This window comes from Aotus nancymaae, unplaced genomic scaffold (genome assembly GCF_030222135.1).
Source record: "Aotus nancymaae isolate 86718 unplaced genomic scaffold, 86718_ANA_hifiasm-v0.15.2.pri h1tg000065l, whole genome shotgun sequence".
Classification (NCBI taxonomy): domain Eukaryota; kingdom Metazoa; phylum Chordata; class Mammalia; order Primates; family Aotidae; genus Aotus; species Aotus nancymaae.
Genome location: NW_026988480.1, coordinates 8,822,274 through 8,837,079, shown reverse-complemented (window position 1 = coordinate 8,837,079; position 14,806 = coordinate 8,822,274). Strand labels below are relative to the sequence as shown.

At 49.5% G+C, this 14,806-nt stretch overlaps 1 protein-coding gene across 1 annotated transcript in view; it reads left to right on the top strand.

Moving 5' to 3' along the window:
- Positions 1-14,806, top strand: part of ADCY1 (adenylate cyclase 1) — a 126,529-nt gene that overhangs the window by 75,388 nt on the left and 36,335 nt on the right. The window contains exons 6-10 of the mRNA XM_012458522.3: positions 528-686; positions 2,836-2,977; positions 4,824-4,979; positions 13,874-14,068; positions 14,171-14,268. Coding sequence (XP_012313945.3) covers positions 528-686; positions 2,836-2,977; positions 4,824-4,979; positions 13,874-14,068; positions 14,171-14,268 — 750 coding nt within the window. The remainder of the gene's footprint in view (positions 1-527; positions 687-2,835; positions 2,978-4,823; positions 4,980-13,873; positions 14,069-14,170; positions 14,269-14,806) is intronic.

Below are 14,806 nucleotides of genomic sequence, written 5' to 3'. Positions count from 1 at the left end.
CATAAGTTTGCAGTGAGGCCTAAGGCTGAGTGTATGTCAGGAAGGGGTGGGATGCTTGGGCTGCGGATCCTGTGGATGTTTCCAGCAGGTTGTCGCCTGCATGTGGCCAGCAAGCAGGCTTGGGTCCCTGCGAGGGAGCAGTGGCTGCATGGAGCCCTATGTTAGTCTGAACGACACACTCCACAGTGATGACCAGGTCCATCCACCTGGGATTTGGGGACTGCCCTGGGCAGGGAGAGCCCTCTGGGAGGCCATGAAGGGAACTCATGGGTCTGGTGTGGACATGATGTAAGCTGGCTGGGAGCATGGGCCAGAGCCACCCCTCCTGCCTAAGGTCATCAGCCCACAGGTGGGCAGGAAGGCACCCTGTCCACTGACCATGCCAGGAGACCTTCGTGCTCTGGCCACATGCAGCAGGGACAAGACCCAGCTTCCCTGGTGCTCACAGCCTAGCAGTGCAGACCAAGACGGCCCCCTGGGTAGATGCAAGATGGGCCCCAGCCCCACGCTCTGTGCCTGTGTTGCAGGTCTGTGGCTGAAGCCACCGAGGTGGACCTGAACATGCGTGTGGGTCTGCACACGGGCAGGGTCCTCTGTGGTGTCCTGGGCTTGCGCAAGTGGCAGTACGATGTGTGGTCCAATGATGTGACCCTGGCCAATGTCATGGAAGCTGCTGGCCTGCCAGGGTAAGTCTGGGTTGGGGTGGGGCGGGGAGGGAGGCGGGTGGGGGCTGCACATCCCCTGGGCTGAGTTCTTGCTTCAGGTTCTGGGTCATGCTCTTGAGGGCACTTGTGTGAGTGCTCCTAGAGGAGCCTGCCTGTCCCAGCTGCACCTGCTGACGAGCCTCCCCGTGGTGAGCATCCCACTCAGCCCGGCTGCCGGCTCTGTGCTGGGCCCACCTGAGCCTGGTGCACATCTACAAAAAGCCGTCATGGGACCAGATGGGTGGGGGACCTCTGCCCATGGCGTGGTGCTGTCCTCATGGCTTATTGTCACTACATCGCTTCTCTTTTTGTTGTCCTTGGTTTCATTTTTTCAAATATGCAAATGGAAAGTGCTGGGACTTTAGAGCTCCCCTTCCCCCGCAAACTCCACGCAGCCATCTAGGAGCTCATGGACATCTGGGCCACAGATGATGCCTTCTTTGGGCTCTCTGAGAAGCGTCTTGGGCTGTTGACAGCTGTGCTCTGTGGCAGGCTAAGCCTTGTCTTGAGGAAGATTTTCAGCACACCCCTCTGTCACCCCCGGGTCCTGTAATCTTTTTGTGTGATCTTGCAGTGGCTACCATAGCAGGCAGCTTCTCCATAATGCTGGCTGCCCCTCAGTGTGCCCTGGGCTCAGCATACAGCAGGGGCTTCAGTGAGAACTGGCGGATTCCTCTCCCTTTCGGCTCCCGAAGTCGGGCTATGCCGCCGCCGTCTCCATTGCTGAGGGAATGGATGAGGCATCAGCTGAACACAGGAATGCATAGATCTTGCCCTTCTGGAGACTGTGGTGCCTGGAAGTTTCCAGATAGCCTCGGTGACCTTCCTAGTTCAGGGCCAGGCTGATGGGGGTGACAGTGCCCCCAGGTACCCCCAGGGCCCCTTGGGAGGGGCAGCAAGAAGCAATGGTTGAGGCTTGCTGTGAGCTCCCTGCCTGCTCCAGGCCAACGGGAGCTGCTGATGGGGGCACCCAGGGAGCATCCCAGCAGGGACTGGGCCCGGGGATCTGAGCGCTCTGAGTTGCTGGCAGGAATCGGCCCCTGTGGACAAGGCAGCACAGGGACAAGCTGAGGGTGGAGTCAGAGAACCTGCCTGTGCTGCCTTCTGGCCCCTTTGTGGCCTCTCCTCATCCTGGCCTGGGAGTCCCTCTCTGTCCCTCCCTCTCCCTCCCTCTCCCACCCGCCTGCTCCTCTGGGGATCCCGGTGGGGCCGCTGCTGGGAAAGGCCTCCTGAGCTCCCGAGCCCTGACCTCACCCTCTCAGGACCCCAGTGAGTGAGGCAGCTCTGCCTTCGGCAGCCTCCCATCTGAGCCGGGTTCCCTGCTTTCGTCCTCAGCCAGCCTTAAAGTTTAATTATGAATCCCAGGCTGTTACCCTTCGAGGAATTCAAAAGGTTGTGCAGTGAAGTGAAGAATTGGGTTTGCAGGGAATGTTTTTGGAAGCTGGGGAGCCTGCTTCTCACCCCATAAACCTGCAAACTCAGGCGTGCCCTGCTAAGGAGCAGAGGCCGTGGGTGTTCAGTTTTCTGCTGAGATGGTGCTAACTGTGGGGAATTTTCCTGCCCTCACGGGAAGATTGGCTTGGGGAGGCGTGAACGCCGGGCGCCACGGCGCGTTTTTCACCACCCTGCTCCCCACCCCACCTTGTGTGTGAACACCGTGGCCAGCCCTGACTTCCTGCTGCCTGGTGGGGTCTGCCCACTTTTTGTGCTGCCAGACCAGACTGTGGCTGGGGAGGGACTTCCATTTCTCCTCTCCTCTTTCTCTTCTTCACATCACTGCCACTTTTTTTTCTCGACTTCCCTAATGAATCTTGACATATTCTTTCTCTCCCTTGGTTCCTCTGTTCTCCCTCTGGCCTTGTGTCCCCCACCTCAGCCAGCCCTGTGTCCTCTGCCTCAGCCATCCCTGCTCTGTCCCGCTGGGCATGGTTCCTGATGGCCCTGCTGAGTCTCTGTCTGCCTGGGCCCTCCGTCGTGGCATGGGCGGACTTGCATGGGAGCTCAAATGCTCCCTGTGGAGCCTGCCCTTGGGGCGGGGGAAGCCTCTGCCTGTGCCCCTTCCCGGTGAGGCCCCCAGACTCTGACAGCCGTGGTTCCCCACTCATCCCACCTCTACCTCCTCCTTTTATAGGAAGGTTCATATAACAAAGACGACCCTCGCGTGCTTGAATGGGGACTATGAAGTAGAACCAGGTTACGGACATGAGAGGAACAGTTTCTTGAAAACTCATAACATCGAAACCTTTTTTATTGTGCCATCCCATCGCCGAAAGGTAGGCACCGGAGCCCCCCTTACCTGATTGGTCCTTAGCTGCTGGGCCTGTGCAGAGCTTTACAGATGTGACTGCTTCTGCTTCCTCTCCAAACACTGCACCTCCGGGCTGTGAACTTGCTAAGAAGGGGAGGGGTATCCCCACTGTTATTGTCCTGGGCTTTGCCTCTTACTGCTGTGGGAAGGGGCTAGTGAGGGAGCCAGAACCCCTAGTCAGAGATCTGGAGTCACCTCAGGGCAGGCCATTCTGTGTCCTCCTTCCCCTCCCTGGGCCTTCACTGCCTCCCCTGCCAAGTGGGCATGAAACCCTGCAGGGAGGCCAGGGGTAGGGACCTCTGTGAACTAAGGGGTGCTGGGCATGCAGGTGAGCTGTTACCATCTTATGTGGGGCATTTGAGGTCATCCTGCCCAGAGAAAAGTGGTTTGGACCTGATCAAGAGTGATCAAGCTGCTTTCAGGCCCTGGTGAGGAGTTAGGGGCAGGTTAGAGTACAGGGCTCAGGTGAGGGTGCAGCACTTAGGTGAGGGGTACAGGGCTCAGGTGAGGTGTTCAGAGCTCAGATGAGGGTTCAGGGCTTAGGTGAGGAGTTCAGGGCTCAGGTGAAGGGTTCAGGGCTCAGATGAGGTGTTCAGGGCTCAGGTGAAGGGTTCAGGGCTTAGGTGAGAGTGCAAGGGCTCAGGTGAATGGTTCAGCGCTCAGATGAGGTGTTCAGGGCTCAGGTGAGGGTGCAGGGCTCAGGTGAGGTGTTCAGGGCTCAGGTGAGGTGTTCAGGACTAAGATGAGGGGTTCAGGGCTCAGGTGAGGATGCGGGACACAGGTGAGGGGTTTGAGCTCAGGGGAGGGTTGATGGTTCAGGTGAGGGTGCAGGGCCATTACTGTGTTGGCTCTTTTTAAATAAACAATCTATGGGAGCTAGTCATGGTGCAGCCCAGTGGATGCAGGCTCCCGGGCTCTGTCACACTGACATAGACAATAGCATCCAGTCCTGTAGTGTGAGGGTGAAAGGGGGTGACAAGGTAGGTACATTGTACAGCCCCTCTTTAGAGAAATTCGAATAGTGGGAGGGGAAGAGGGAGAATGCTCAGAAGAAGGGGGTTTTGTTGTTTTGAAGAGTAAAGGAGATTTGTGCCTACCTGTAGGGGCCAGAGAAGGTGAAGGTGAGAGGTGGGCACTGAGACCAAAAAGGGTACCACATTCCTGGAGAGGAGATGGGGTCAGATCTGCTGGGGGAGTGCAGGAGCTTTGGGCTCACTCAGAAGACAGGCCGGCCAGCAGGAACAATGACAGTGAACATTCATGGGGTCCCACTCTCCTATCACCTCATTTGATCTCGAGAAGGCCTCAAGGGGTGAGTGGGTGATGTTCATCTGATTTTGCAGGTGGAATTTTACCCAGAACATGAGGACTGTGAGGGAATTGAGGTTCTGAGCCTCAGCTGGGTGCACCGCCCAGCCCTCCTCATCCTACAGTCTCTTTCCTTGTCTGTAGAAGGGGACATACTGGGAACTGAATGGGGTAACAGAAGACCTTTACTCCAAGCCCTGGTTGTCTTTCTTGACCAGGGCCTCCAGACTTCCTCCCACTTTGCTTAAGGATCTCCATGCATCACTTTGACTTTTAGAGGCCTTTGGTGCAGTTTGAGAATGGAATGATTTGGAAGTGGGTTGTGGTTTTGTTTGCTGCTGTATTCTTGGCATGCTCCCCAATGCCAGGCTTGAAGTAGGTGATAAGCAAATGAATCCCAGTGCCCTGGGGTGGCTGTGGCTATCAGGATCACATTCCCAGCCCGAGAGGCAGAATGTGTCTCATTCACAGCGTTTCTCCTTGCCCCTTGTGTGTTTGGACAGATATTTCCAGGCCTGATTCTCTCAGATATAAAACCGGCCAAGAGGATGAAGTTCAAGACCGTCTGCTACCTGCTGGTGCAGCTCATGCACTGCCGGAAGATGTTCAAGGCCGAGATCCCCTTCTCCAATGTCATGACTTGTGAGGACGATGACAAGGTAGGAGTGGCAGGGAAGCCTGCTGTGCTGGAGCCGCTGGGGACTGATTTCTGTCCCGCCCTCCCAATGTGGTCCCCATGCAATTTGGCTAGAGCAGAATTCCCTGTTGACAGTGGATAATCTTGTAAATGCTGCTCAGAGCTGAACTACTTTTTATTTCCTGCAAAAGTCATTATGGTGTACCTTTTTGCTCCTTGGCATTCTTTGTATTTGTCCACAATGTATATATTTATTTGTACTTACCTGTAAGTTCAAGCTAAAAGTCCCCACCTGCTGTCTAAATAGCCTCTGAGGATGTTCATTCCGGGCACATGTGCTGGGCCCTCCCTCCTTAGGTGGACCTCACACTAAGCCTGGCCCTGCCCACCTGTTGTCCTTGTCTGCTGCATCCAAGCCTGTGCCTCATCTGTGCCTGTGCGGCTTCCCGGCTTCCTCTCTGTGCAGGAGCGTGCTGCCTGCAGATGGCCTTCCCCTGGCACTCTCAGTCAGCAGCCCAGCTGGGACGTCCAGACGGCCAAAACACTGTCTTGTCAGCAGTCTCCACCTCTGACCCCTCGCCCGCAGTGCCCGATTCCCCACCCCAGGACCCTGGGCTTCTCAGCTTTGCCCAGTTATGGAAAACACAGCTTTGTGTCAGGTGCCATGGGCAGGGTGAGCCTGGAAGCCTGGGCCTTTGCAGTTCCAGTGTCACCCCTTCATCTCCATCTGCCCCCGAGACGGGGCTCCCTACTGCTGTGCTGCTGCCTTGTGATGGGTGAAAGCAAGTCTGAAATGGGGAGGAGAATAGCATCTCCACTGCAGGAGCCATCAAAGGGTGGTGATGGGGGGCGGCAGGCGGGTGGTCTCTGCCAGGCTGTCTGTGGTGGTTCCAGCAGGGTGTGTGCCAAAGACAAGAGGAGCAGGTGCAGTCTGTGTGCACACAGCAGCCCCCACCTGCAGCAGTCACCCTCTGCGGACATCCAGCCCTGTCACCACTCTTCTCACCCCCCTGTCACCCACACCTCCAGATGCAGCCCAGGCCTGCCAGCCTCAGCTTTTGATGGAGCCCAGCTTTGGAGCTGGAATTAGGCATCAGGTGGGAGAGTGCATTGCGCCATCTGTGACCTTGGCGCAGCTTTTGTGAGCAAACGTGTCCTGAGTTTAGGGTAACGGCTTACAAAGGCTCTTGGACAGACTGGGACCACCTCAAATTGTCCTCTCCTTCAGGGTCCCTGTACCCCAGCTGTGCTTATTCAGTGGTGTGGGAGCCAGGGCGGTGGGGACCAGCCTCTAGGTGGCAGTGTTGCACAAGAGCCCAGTCACGGTCTGAAGGGTGGGAGCTATTTGAGAAAATTATTCACATGTTGGGAGGCCAAGGAGGGTGGATCACGAGGTCAGGAGTTCAAGACCAGCTTGGCCAAATGGTGAAACCTCGTCTCTACTAAAAATATAAAAGTTAGCTGGGTACGGTGGCAGGTGCCTGTAATCCCAGCTACTCAGGAGGCTGAAGCAGGAGAATCGCTTGAACCTGGTGGGTGGACATTGCAGTGAGCCTAGATTGCACCACTGCACTCCAACCTGGGTGACAGAGTGAGACTCTGTCTCAAAAAAAAATTAAAAAAAGGAAAAGAAAAAAATTATTCAATCACACTTGCTAAAACACAGTAAGATAGTCTGTACACAGGACCATAGCTATAGCATAGGAACCACAGCAGTGGAGTCATGCCTTTGGGGAGAGAGGTTGGACTCAGCTCCTAATAGAAGGAGGGGAGTGAGGGTCAGTGGATGGAAAATTTCTAAGAGGAAACATAGGCGTAAGGGGATGCTGGCCAACCAACCTAGCACAATTCTTGCTGAAGACAGGCCCAGGTGATCTGGCTCCCCTGGGGCTGGTGGAAGATGAGGAACATGATCAGATAGGAGGGTGATGGGATATTGAGGGTGGGGTGTTCTTGCTAAAACTGGATTTTATAAGTAAGTGCACCGTTGGGCCTAGGAGAAATTTCAGAGCCTGGCTCAAACTTGGTCAAGCAGAGAAACTGTGTCAGACCCCACACATCTGATGCCTCTCCTGTAGGTTCAGATCCGTCCCTCACTGAGTGGCCTGGACGTCCTCCTAGGGGTTTGGTCTCCCACCCTGCAACGGGGGTGACCATGCATGTAGCTTCAGGTCCTCCCAACTGCCACTGTCACCAGTGCTGTAAGGATGAGATCCTGCCATCGGACCTTACCCCCCAGGGCATTCACGCTGGCTCTGTTTTTTCTCTCAGCACTCTCTCCTGATCGTAAACGTAATTGGTTATGGAAAATATAGAGAAACACAAAAATGCACAAGGGAAAAAATGAAAAGCATTTATCTGTAATTCCACCATCCCATAAAAAAGCTATCATGAACATTTTGGTCCTTCCCGTTTCTTAAGTGTGTGTATCTATATATTTTTTAATAAACTTGACTGGATGATGCACAGGCAGTTTGGTTGCTTGTTTTTTTTTTTTTTTTACTTGCCAATATATCATAAACGTTTCCTTAGACTATTAAATACTTGTGAAAAATATGATTTTTTTGGTCCTTATTTTACTTTAAGTTCTGGGATGCATGTGCAGAACATGTAGGTTTGTTACATAGGTATACATGTGTCGTGGTGGTTTGCTGCACCCATGAACCTGTCATCTAGGTTTTAAGCCCTGCATGCATTAGGTATTTGTCCTAATCCTCTCCCTCCCTTTGCCTCCCACCCGATGACAAGCCCTGGTGTGTGATATTTCCCTCCCTGTGTCCATGTGTTCTCATTGTTCAGCTCCCACTTATGAGTGAGAACATGTGGTGGTGGTTTTCTGTTCCTGTGTTAGTTTGCTGAGGATAGTGGTTTTCAGCTTCATCCATGTCCCTGCAAAGGACATGAACTCATTCTTTTTTATGGAGGCAAAAATATTATTTTGAAAAATCATTATATAGATTTCCAGTCTAAGTTAGAGAAAGCATTTACTTAATCAACCTCCGTTGATATTTAGGTTATTTCTGTTATGTTTAAATGAAGCAAATTGTAGACAGAGCTTTTGGTCAGGAAAGTGCGTTTACTTCCCTGGTGGTTTTGTGTAATGGAATCCAGAGAGTCAAGTGTCTGCCTGAATGTGTGCAGCCTGTTAGGGTTGTTATGCTCACTGGGCCCACCAGGTGGGGAACGTGCCATTGCCTGAGCCAGCGTGGGACTAAACTCTGTTCTAGTTTCCTAATACCTGGCAGCACAGTTGTCCTCTCTAGTAGGTACCCCCAGAAGCCTCCCAATTCGGTCTCTCTCTTTTTATTGAGTGCTGCTTTTGTCCTTCTCGTCACACTTAAATATTGAAGCTTGAATTAAAAAATAAGAGCTACATCCTTGAAGAATTGCCACACTGTCTTCCACAATGGTTCAACTAATTTACGCTCCCACCAACAGTGTAAAAGAGTTTTTGTCCTTTGTAGGGACATGGATGAATCTGGAAACCATCATTCTCAGCAAACTGACACAAGAACAGAAAATCGAACACTGCATGTTCTCACTTATAGGCGGGTGTTGAATAGTGAGAACACATGGACACAGGGAGGGGAGCATCAAACACTGGAGTCTGTTGAGGGGGGAACAGAGGAGGGACAGTGGGGTGGTAGGGAGGTTGGGGAGGGATAACATGGGGAGAAATGCCAGATATAGGTGATGAGGGGATGGACGCAGCAAACCACATTGCCATGTATGTACCTATGCAACAATCCTGCATGTTCTGCACATGTACCCCAGAACCTAAAGTGCAATAATATATATATATATATATATAAGCAACATCCACACATGATACAAAAATTAAGTCCTCCAAGATATTTGCTATCTTGTATTTCCTTCTAGAAAATCAATTTGGGTGTGCACCAGAGGTTAATGCAAATAGGAGTTTATCATTTTGTCTTCTGTGCTCTTTTCATTAGGTGACAGACTTTAGAAATCTTGGAGGCACAGACAATTTCCAGTCATTTCTTTTTTTGAGACAGAGTCTTGCACTGTAACCCAGGCTGGAGTGCAGTGGTGTAATCTCAGCTCACTGCCATCTCTGCCTCCTGGGTTCAAGCGATTCTCCTGCCTCAGCCTCCCGAGTAGCTGGGACTACTGGTGTGCGCCACTGCGCCCAGCTAATTTTTTAGTATTTTTAGTAGAGACAGGGTTGCACCATGTTGGCCAGGATAAATCCCAGTCATTTCTAAGTGACCAGATGGCCTCCTGCTGCAGGAGGGAGGGAGGGGTGTGACCTCACCACTGGCTTGTTGGTTGGCGGCCACTTTATTTCTAGAGGTTGGTCTCGTGTCTACGGGTGTCATGAACATCCTATTTTACAAATGTCTTAGCAAATCTTACGAGGATAGCCTGCGGTATTTCTTTGTAGTGGAATTGTTGGGTTAAATGGTGTGTCTGTTTTAATTTTGCATAGCTATAGTCAAATTGTTCTCTCTCAAGCACTCGCTGTGCTCGCTCCGGCACCTGAGCCTCGGTTTCCTCAGTGGAGTCAGCACTGTGTTTTAGCTTGGTTTAAAAAATCACCAGTATGCTCAATGCAGTGTCTTTTCTCTGCTTCTGATCCACCTAGGGGCTCTCCTATCCCATCTCCTGGGCATTTTGTTTAAATATGGCCAGGAGTTTTTTCAAAATATAACTTCTACCATGTCTATCTGAATTTAATGAAGATAAAATTTCAGCTTGTTTGGTCCACGGTTTTTGAAACCGATTGCAATAATGTTTTACTTAATTCTGTTGCATTTTTTTTGATCTACAATAGTATATTTTTCAAATCGTGATAATTTTGCTTTCTCTTTTTCATCCTATGTTAAATGATTGTAATAGGGTGAGCATTTTTTTATTTTGGTCTGGCTTTGATAGTTACATAGGGTTTTACCACTAATTGTGATGCTTTGGGTTAGGAGTAATAGTATATGGCTAATTATTTCAAGAAAGTGAACCATTTGAGTTGCTTTTGAATTTTTTCTTTTAATAAGCGGATATTGAATTTTATAAAATACTCTTGAGTAGGTATTAAGATGCTTAGCCTGGTGGTTCCCCATCTGACTGTTAACATGGTCAGTGAGATCACTGCCTCCTCCAGGGTTCCTTTGACATTGCAGAAGCTTCACTTTCCTGTCCATCGCTATGGTCTTGGGCTGCTCCTGGTACATTTTCAGAGATGTGTGTATCATCTACTCACTGAGGGAAAGCTACCTTCCTCTCAATACGTTGGCCACTCCTGTGGCTGCCTGCCACAGCCCAGGATTTGTGACTGTGGAGGACAGTCAGTAACCCAGGAGATAGCAGGTGAGCTGACAGGCAGAGGATGCAGGGTGGTGACGGGGTTTGGAGGTGTGGCTGACCTGAGGGTAGACCAATGTCTATCATTCCTGACCTGAAGGATGATCCATATCCATTAGCCCTGACCAGAAAATGAACCTGTGTCCATCAGCCCTGACCACAGGGAGGATCTGTGTCCCTCAGTACCTGACTTGAGGGTGTGAACCTGTCCTTCAGTTCCTGACCTGAGGGTGGACTTGTGTGGATCTGCCCCAACAGGAGGGTGGATCCATATCCATCTCCCCCGGCTTAAGTCTGGACGTGTGTCCATCAGCCCAGACCTCAAGGTGGACCTGTGTCCATCAACTCTTCACGTGAACTCTCAGAAGCGTCAGACCAGGGAGCAGTTGACACTGACCACTGGTCTTCCGAACAAGCCCAACCTCAGGTAGATACCCAGTGATGGAAGGGCACCCGAGTCAGGGTCTGCTTGTCTGGGTGGGAGCCCGAATGGGCAATGGAAAAGCTACTGGGCGCAGCAGAGACTTGCACTGGCAAGGACTCTGAGCATGGTTTCCTCCTTATCTCCAGTCTGAGGGCAAAGGTTCCCCCTTGAGTATGGGAGGTTTTACCTGGAATCATCCCTCTAAATGGAATCATACAGTATGTGGTCTTTGAAATTGGCTTTTTCTTCACCCAGCGTTACGCTCTTGGGATCCATCCAAGTTGTGTGTGGTAATAGCGCTTTCCTTTCATTGCTGAGTAGTCCTTCATGGTGTAGAGAGAACACCATTTGTTCAGCCATTCGCCTGTTGAAGGACGTTTCTGTTTCCAGTATTTAACTTTGCAAATAAAGCCGCTGTAAACGTTGTGCAAAATTTTGTGTGCACATACACGTTAACTCTTCTAGGATAGATGCCCAGATGTGTGATTGATGGGTCATGTTTAGATTTTTTTCACAAACTGCTGTTTTCCAGAGTGTCTGTTTTATATCCCCATTCCCAGTGTTTGAAGGATCCAGTTCCTCTGCATCTGCACCAGCAGATTTGGTGTTCTCTCTCTCTCTCTCTCTCGCTCTCTCTCTCTCTTAAATGTCGCTGTTCTGATAAGTATGTAGTGATAACTCACTGTGATTTTATTTTTGCATTTCATGATGGCTGAGGATGTTGAACATCTTTTCATGTGCTCATTTTTTTGTCCATATGTTCTTTTGCCCTTTGGTGAACTGTCTCTTCATGTCTTTTGTCTGCTTTCTAATTGGATTATTTGATTTTTTGTGTGCTATTCATTTTTGAGAGTTCATGATATATTCTAGAAATGAGTCTTTTGTTATTGATGTGGTTTGCAATTGTTTTCTCCCAGTCTGTAGCTTGTCTTTTCATCATCTCAACAGGGTCTTCTGTTCTGTCTCACAGAACAAATGTTTCCAGTGTTGAAGATAACCAATTTATTGATTTTTCTCTTTTACGAATCATGTTTTTGGTGTCATATCTAAAAACCTTTTATATAACCCAAGTCCCCAAATTTTGACATACATTTTACTCTAAGAGTCTTATAGTTTTACATTTAATAGTTAAATCCGTGAACCATTTTGAGTTCATTTATTTGAGTTCATTTTTTATAAGGTGTAAGTTTCACGTATTTTTTAGATTTTATTTTTGCTTGTGGATGTCTGGTTGCTCTAGCACCATTTGTTGAGAAGCTGTCCTTCCCCCACTGAACTGCTTCTGTACTTTTGTCCAAAGTCAGTTGGCCATACTTACGTGAGGCTATTTCTGGGTTCTCTATTCTGTTCCATTTATCTATTTACCTGTCTGTCTGCCAACACCATACTGTCTTGATTAATGCCGTTATATAAGTCTTAAAATCAGGTAGTAGAGTGATTCTTTTTACTTTATTGTTTTAAATAAAAGTGGGCTATTGAGGGTGGACTTGTGTGGATCTGCCCCAACAGGAGGGTGGATCCATGTCCCTTCACTTTCCGTTTGCATGAATGTGGCTATGCCTCTTCATTTATTTAGATTTCCTTTGATTCCTTTCATCAGCATTGTAAGGTGTTCAGCATATGAGACCTGTCACCATGTTTTGTTAGATTTACACCTTGTATTTTAATTTTCTCAGTGATTATAAGTGATACTACATTTTAATATTGGTCCTCCTTTTTTCATCACTAGTATAAAGAATGCCATTTTTTTATGTTTATCTTTTATCCTGTGGAACTCACTAATTTGTTCTAGGGGTGGGTGGTGTACCTTGGGGTTTTTTTCTGCCTTATTTATCCCAGACTAGAAACCAGAGAAGCTGAGAGCCAAAAAATGCCACTGGGTACAGATCAACTTTTTAAAAGCCACCCCCCCTCCACCCAGCTTCCCCTCAAAAAGCCAGTTCTTTCTAGGCAAAAAAAAAACAACAAAAAAATGGGGCAACCTTGCAAAACAGAAAACTTTTAGACAATAACCACCCTATCATAGCCAAAGACTGTGAAAAAAAAAAAAATCTGTGGCCCCAGCTCCACCCAGGCCAGCAAATACCATGTAGGGAGCCTCGACTTTCATCTTTATTAGGCCGTGAGGAGGCACACCAAGGCCTCACTGACATAGTGCCAGACGAACCTCAATAGAAGTGGAGATGTTCACTGCCATTGAGTAGTAATGAGCTCCCACTTGTCAGTGGAGGCCTAACGAGGAATCTGAACATCCATATCTAATCAACAGTAACAAGGTGCCAGGTGTCACTTTGTGCCAAGTGTCAGGCTGTCATGGAGGATGAGTGGGAAACCTGGAATTCTACCCACACTGCCCCAAGCGACACCACCCACCCCACACCGTTTTCCTTTGAGTTACAAGGTCCCTGAGGTCACCTTCTTCTTTCCACCTTTCACTCTCTGTTTATTTTATTTTATATTGTCAGTGTTTTTACCACTCAGTAGGAATAAAAACAAGTGTGTTCATTTCATCTTTTCTGGAACCGCATGGCTAGCCTCTTTTAATACTCTTATTTTCTTCTCAAATGTATTAAGTAGCAGAGGCCCTGTTTATGAAGCACTGACAGTGAGCTCATGGAAAGTGGTTTTAAATTAGATTCTATTTTTCTTTTGGCAAATGGGTGCTTTCTTGTATCCCTCATGTGACATATGGAAGCTGTGGAGGGGAGGCTCCCTCTCTGTTCCCGTCAACCCTGGCCAGAGTGAGAGGTTGGAGAAGCCACTTGTTTTGCCACCATTTCTCTCTCTTAGAAGGAGGGGGTTGGACTCCTGCTCTTGTAATTCTGGGGCATCTCTTTCTGCACGTGTTGGAGTTTTATGAATTTAGGAACCTGCTCTTACTGGGCGCTGTTCTCCCCACTGCACACGTGTTTAATCACATAACCCTTGCTGCCATGCCATCACACTGGGGCCATAAAACCCCCATTACAGGTGTGGGAACCCCAACCCTGGCTGCCGAGATGACTCACCTGCCATCTCACCACTAGCAGGGCAAAGCCATGATTATTAAATCTCAGATTCCCAAACCCAACCCCAGCCTGCAGTGGATCAGGCTGGAGGGAGGGTATGGGTGCTTTTCTTCAGTAAGTGGAGAATTTGATGTTATTTCTTTATTTCCATGATGGCTCCAGCGGAGGGCATTAAGAACAGCCTCGGAAAAACTCAGAAACCGCTCATCTTTTTCCACCAACGTTGTCTACACCACCCCGGGCACTCGTGTCAACAGGTACATCAGCCGCCTCTTAGAAGCCCGCCAGACAGAGCTGGAGATGGCAGACCTGAATTTCTTTACCCTGAAGTACAAACATGTTGAACGGGAGCAAAAGGTAAGCAACTCTGGTTTTCGGCTTCCCTGGCGCTGCCTGTGAAGGCGCTACCTGGCTGGAGGAAGCCCTCAGCCCTGATGGGTTGACTTCTCTCTCACACAGTACCACCAGCTTCAGGACGAGTATTTCACCAGCGCTGTTGTCCTCACCCTCATCCTGGCTGCCTTATTTGGCCTTGTCTACCTTCTAATAATCCCGCAGTGAGTGTTTCTATCCATGAGCGGGGGGGGGCTCACCAAGAAGTCCCGGTTTCTGGGGTTCATGTTTCTATTTCTGTTGTATGCTCAAGCTTGGTCTCCCACAGTTACTGTCCCGGTGTGCCCAACATTTCAGGGAAGACATTAGCCACCCAACATTTCCTCATGTTCTCAAGTCAGTGGTGTAACAAGCCTTGATGGCATACGGTGTGGGAATGATCACTTTCCATTTTAAAATTTGAATTTACTCAATTCTAAGAACCCATATATTTTCAGGTTTCTTCATCCATGTAACACGCACCATTGCTGTAATAATAGCTTTTGGCTGGTTGCAGTGGCTCATGCCTGTAACCCCAGCACTTTGGGAGGCTGAAGCAGGAGGATTATTTGAGGCCAGTAGTTCGAGACTAGCCTGAGTAATATAGCAACAGTGTATCTCTACCCCCGCCCCAAAAAAAAAATTAGCCAGGCATGGTAGTACTTGGTTGTAGTCCCAGCTACTAAGGAAGCTGAGGCAGGAGGATCCCTTGAGCTCAGGAGT